Source organism: Gracilinanus agilis, chromosome 2 (genome assembly GCF_016433145.1).
Source record: "Gracilinanus agilis isolate LMUSP501 chromosome 2, AgileGrace, whole genome shotgun sequence".
Lineage (NCBI taxonomy): Eukaryota > Metazoa > Chordata > Mammalia > Didelphimorphia > Didelphidae > Gracilinanus > Gracilinanus agilis.
This window is the reverse complement of record NC_058131.1, coordinates 37,020,612-37,026,611: the sequence shown is the minus strand read 5'-3', so window position 1 is coordinate 37,026,611 and position 6,000 is coordinate 37,020,612. Positions and strand designations below refer to the sequence as shown.

At 36.0% G+C, this 6,000-nt stretch overlaps 1 protein-coding gene across 1 annotated transcript in view; it reads right to left on the bottom strand.

Moving 5' to 3' along the window:
- Positions 1 to 308: 308 nt before the first annotated feature.
- Positions 309 to 6,000, bottom strand: part of LOC123233177 (zinc finger protein 850-like) — a 282,653-nt gene continuing 276,961 nt past the window's right edge. Inside the window, exons 6-9 of the mRNA XM_044659326.1 lie at positions 1,834 to 2,027; positions 1,452 to 1,605; positions 864 to 1,199; positions 309 to 407 (exon numbers count right to left, since the gene is read on the bottom strand). Of these exons, the coding sequence (XP_044515261.1) occupies positions 309 to 407; positions 864 to 1,199; positions 1,452 to 1,605; positions 1,834 to 2,027 (783 nt within the window). The remainder of the gene's footprint in view (positions 408 to 863; positions 1,200 to 1,451; positions 1,606 to 1,833; positions 2,028 to 6,000) is intronic.

The window sequence follows — 6,000 nt, the reverse complement described above, 5'->3', positions numbered from 1 at the left end:
ATGAGATCTAAGTCATTTTGGAAGGTCTTCCCATACTCCTCTCACTCAAAAATATCTCTCCAGTGTGAATTTTCTGATGGGCAGTTCAGAAGGACATCTTCCTTCTGAATGCATTCCATATGCACTATATTCATAAGATTTCTCTGCAGTATTAATTCTTTAATTTTTAGTAAAATGTGAGTTGCAATAAAAGGTCATCCCACACCCCTAACATCAGGATTTTCTCTAGGATAAAATCTTTACTGAATATAAAATAGTGTCCTCAACCTAAAAGCCTTCCCATATGCATTATACTGTTAAGGCTTCTCTTATGAATGAATTCTCTGATGTTGAGTAAGATGTATCTTCAGTCGGAAGGTCTTCCCACATTCATTACATTTGTAAGGTCTCTCTCCAGTATGAATGCTCTGATGGCGAGTAAGATGTACAGTCCGGTGGAAGGCCTTCCCACATACACTACATTCATAAGGTTTCTCTCCAGTATGAATTCTTTGATGTCGAATAAGTTCTGAGTTATAGGGGAATGTCTTCCCACACTCCTTACAGTCATAAAGAATCTCTCCAGTATGAATTCTCTGATGCACAGTAAGTAGTGTCTTACTCCTGAAGGCCTCTGCACATTCACTACATGTGTAAGGTTTCTCTCCAGTATGAATTCTTTGATGTACAATAAATGCTGAGTTGTAGGGAAAAGTCTTTCCACATTCCTTACATTCATAAAGAATGTCTCCAGTATGAATTTTCTGATGCACAGTCAGTTCTGTCTTCCTCCTAAAGGCCTTCCCACATTCACTACATTTATAAGGTTTCTCTCCAGTATGAATTCTCAGATGCACAGTAAGATGTTGCTGTCTCCTAAAGACCTTTCCACATAAATTACATTCATAAGGTTTTTCTCCAGTATGAATTCTTTGATGTCGAATAAGTTCTGAGTTATATGCGAAAGCCTTCCCACATTCCCTACATTCATAAAGAATCTCTCCAGTATGAATCCTCTGATGCACAGTAAGTAGTGTTTTACTCCTGAAGGCTTTTGCACATTCACTACATGTATAAGGTTTCTCTCCAGTATGTATTCTTTGATGTATAATAAATGCTGAGTTGTAAAGGAAAGCCTTCCCACACTCCTTACATTTATAAAGAATGTCTCCAGTATGAATTCTCTGGTGCACAGTAAGATGTGCTTTCCTCCTGAAGGCCTTTCCACATTCATTACATTCGTAAGGTTTCTCTCCATTATGAATTTTCTGATGTTTAATAAGATCTGAGTTGTGATGGAAGGCCTTCCCACATTCCTTACATTCATAACAAATTTTTATAGGATGAATTCTTTGATGCATAGTAAGTCGTATCTTACTCCTGAAGGTTTTCTCACATTCACTACATTCATAAGGTTCCTCTCCAGTGTGCATTCCTTCATGCCGCATATGGTGTGCCTTCAGTCTAAAAGCTTTCCCACATTCACTACATTCATAAGGTTTCTCTCCAGTATGAATTCTCTGATGCACAGTAAGTTGTGACTTCCTCCTGAAGGCCTTCCCACATTCGCTACATTCATAAGGCTTCTCTCCAGTATGAATTCTCTGAGACTGATTAAGATGGGAGGTACATTTCTTATATTCATGAATTTTTTCAGTATGAATTCTCTGATGAACATTAAGTTGCATGTTACTCTTGAAGGTCTTACCATATTTACAATATTCATGTTTCTCTCTAGTATGAATTCTTTGATGTTCAAAAAGTTCTGAGTTGCAGAGGAAGGTCTTCCCATACTCCTTACATTCAAGAGGAATCTCTCGATTATGAATTCTCTGATGTACACAAAGCTGTATTTTTTGTCTAAAGGCTTTCCCACATTCATTACATTCAAAAGGTTTCTCCCCAGTATGAATAATCTGATGTCGAGTAAGATTTGCCTTCATACTGAAGGCCTTCCCACATACAGTACATTCATAAGGTTTCTCTCCAGTATGAATTCTTTTATGTCGAATAAGTTCTGCATTCCAGTGGAAAGTCTTCCCACACTCCTTACATTCATAAAAAAACTCTCCAGTATGAATTCTCTGATGCACAAGATGTTCTCTGCTCCTGAAGGCCTTTGTATATTCACTACATTCATAAGGATTATCTTCAGTAAATTCTTTGCTCTCTGAAAATAAGAATAAAAAGGTGATTAGCCCTGCCTTTCCTTCCCTTTCCTAAGGGTTCCTAGTTGCTTAGAAGTTTTAGAGCTATTTTTTTGATTTCCCATTAGGGATCACAGTTTACCTCTTATGTGAAAGTATGATTACTCATAGGAAACATATAAAAATGAATTGATTTGGGACAAAATTACCTGGAAGAGAGAAAAAGCCATTACCCTATAGTAAATGCTTGGCATTTGAATGGAATAAAGGAAATAAGACTATTCACAAAAAATAGATGACTTTAATTTCACTACTAGGCCTATATTTTAAAAAAAGTTATTGAAAGCAAACAAAGATCTCAATAAAAAATAATCACAAAAGCATTTGTGAAATAGTAAAATATTAAAAATGCACATATATTATCATGCCTTTATAAGCATAATTTGAAAGCATAAAGAAAAAGAGAATGACAAAATGATAGACTGAAGAGGAATGAGATTGTGATTAGATATTTTTAAAATTGATAGCAGCAAAGTAACATAATTATAAAAGCAACACAGAAGAAATGACAGAAGGGATCTGAGAAGCAAAAAGAACATGTTGTTAAGATTTTATATAATGTTTTTATTTAAAAGGGAGAATGACTACATGTAAGTGAGGCAGGTGAATGCAGCATAAGATAATTTCCAATGAATAGAAAAAAAATATCTACTCCTTCCTGAGGCAACAACTTCTTTTAAGAATGGAGGTGCATTTGAGTAAAGAAATACAACAAAATGTAATGAGTTATGAAGTGAAATTTTAAAATTCCAGCTCTTCTCAACAGGCCAGAGAAGATTTAATAAGGTCACATTGAATTTTATAAGAGCTTTGACCAAAAATGACCAACAATGCAATGACTCATCTACTTGATTTTTATGTAGTCACCTGGACAGTTGCTTCTTAGAATATCTGCCTGTGGTCTCCAAAATGCTTCTTTTCTTTCCAATTGGTAGATCACATCTGGTTTGGAAACTGAAAATCCTGTTCATTAAAAATAAAAAGGGCTCAAAAAGGATAGTCATCTCAGAATTCTACCATGAATTAAATAAATGAAATATTCCTTCTAATTCTTAATAGAAAGGTGGGAAAATTATAAAGTTGCAGAATTTATCTTCTAACATCAAGAGCACTGGTGATGTTATCTGATCATATCTGAGTTTGTTGTGTTTTTTTCCCAACCGTGATTAGAGAGAGTGGAAGGGATATTTTTAGGTGGGGAGTATATTAGGGAAAGAACTTGTATTTTAAAAAGCATCCATTACACCTGATTTCAAAACTGCTTCAATCTTTCTTTGGGAAAAATAATAGGCATGCTAGCAAGACTCCAAGGATAGTAAAAATAACCAATGAAGGATATTTTATATTATTAGGGAATGGGATTATAGAGTAAGCCTTAGGCAAAATAGTTCATTTGATTCTCTCCCTGCTTAGACAATGGGAACACTTTGTGTATGATGATACTTAAACTGGGATTAAACAGGTAATCTTGGAGTTGAAGTAAAAGAGAGGGGAAGATATATTCTCAAGGATAACAACATATCAATAATTCAATTTCCAGGCATAGTGGCAAAGACCTTTTCCCTGGAAACAGACAGCACAAGTACTCTGTCTTTTGGCTACAATAGTTTTAGGAATATCTTCCTTTTGCATGTCAAAGAATAATGGTTAAAATCTTCAAAATTTCCAAACCATATATCAAGACTCCAGAGAAGAAATTGTTCTTACCCAAAGAGACCAAGTTCCTATAGTTCTCCAACATCACATCCCTGTACATCTTTTTCTGAGATGGATTCAAATGTCCCCACTCGTCCCAGGTGAATTCTACAGCCACATCCTTGAATGTCATTGATTCCTGAAACACCAAAAATATTTGTGCGTATCCAGGTATAGCTCTGACCGTTATGAAGCTTGAATGTAAACTCCTTGCCAGCACAGATTATTTCATTTATTTATCTGTCACCCACTATAATGACTGGTACAGAGCAGACCCTTTAGAATTCTTCTCTCATTAAGACTCTGAGCTCCTTGAGGGCAGGGGCTATTTTTGCTTCCTTTGTATTCTCAGCACTTAGCACAGTGCTTGGCAAATACTAGATGCTTAATAAATGCTTATTGCTGTTAATGGATCCAATGACCAATTTTAAATGTGTTGTGGTTTTTTTGTTTGTTTGTTTGTTTTAAACCCTTAATTTCTGTGTATTGGCTCATAGGTGGAAGAGTGGTAAGAGTGGGCAACGGGGGTCAAATGACTTGCCCAAGGTCACACAGCTGGGAAGTGTCTGAGGCCTGCTTCGAACCTAGGACCTCCTGTCACTAGGCCTGGCTCTCCATCCACTGAGCCACCCAGCTGCCCCCAGTTATGTTTTTCTTTTAACAAGGTGCTCAGTGGCTCCTACTTCTGCCCTCTGAGCTCAAAAAGTTCTATGCCTAATTCCTTTTCAACCTGCTGAAATAAAACAATGAAAATGAAATAGTTGAAGAGAACTCTCATGTAACCCTAAGTCTTCTCTTCTAAATTAAACATGCCCAGTTCCTTCAAATAATAATCCTGTACTCTGCTACTAAGGTAGGTCCCCCCTTTCTCTCTTCATCCACATCTCACTGGTCCAGGCTTTGACAACTTTTCTACATAAACAGACCAAGGCCACAACTGAGTGGTCTTAAAAATATTAATCAGAGTACTCCTTAGGATAGAAAAGCACTGCAAGCAAACGGAATTCTCATTAATAAAGAATGGCCAGAAAAAAAATTCTGCTTTTTTCCAACCCCAACAATATCATGCCCCCAACCTGGGAACCCTATCCTCCTCCTTTTCAGCTTCCTTTGGTGTACTGTCTTCCCTCATTAGATTGTAAGCTACCTGAGGAAGGGACTGTCTTTCTTTTTCTTATTCGTATCCCCAGCACTTAGTTCAGTACCTGACACATAATAAGAACTTACTACGAGTTTACAGACTGCTACCTTCCATGAGTTCCAGGTAAAATTAATTACTTTCTTCCCTCTCTTTTGTTGATAAATGCATAAAATACTTATGCTGGTAGAGTTGTGAATCAGCAGAGCCACTATAGGAAGTAATTTGGAATGATGACAAAAAACTACTCAACAGTATATATATTCTTTGACCTATCAGCACCTACAGACCTCTACATTCGAAAACAAAAAGGAAAAGTTATCATAAGTACAAAAGTATTTGTAATATGGCTTTCTGTTATAGCAATGTTCTCAGGACAAAGGGATACCATCAACTGGAGAAGAATTGATCAAATGCAAGAAAAAGCAATGAAATATTATTGTGCCTCAAGAAATTATGAAAGATAAAGTTTCAGAGAAACTCAGAAGACTTGTATGAAGTTATGAAGAGGGAAACTAGCAGAACCAAGAAAAAAAATTTATAAATGAGAACACAGTGAAATGGCCAACCAAGACGCCACAACAGTGATGTTTAAACTTGCTACCATTTTCAGACAGAAAAGTGATGACAAATGCATGAATTTGGTTTTTGTGACAATTCTTGGCTATAAGCACTATGTATTTCTTTCTTCACTGGTCAGGAGGTGATTTAAGAGGAAGGGAGCTTGAGATAGTCAGAAAGAAAGAAAAAGAAGCCCATTAATCCATTTTTTTAAATGTACAGAAGAGAAAAGAAGAAAGTTCAAAAGGAAAAGAGGATAGCTTTAAAAGTCACTTGTTGAATTTATTACAAATATATATTTTAAAGAAGCTATCCATAATAAAGATTTTGGATCTCACAAATAATTTTCTTTTTCTGTTCTTTGTATATGGAAACAGGATTTTCTGGGGGAGGCTCCTTAAATTCAGAATAAAAAAGAAG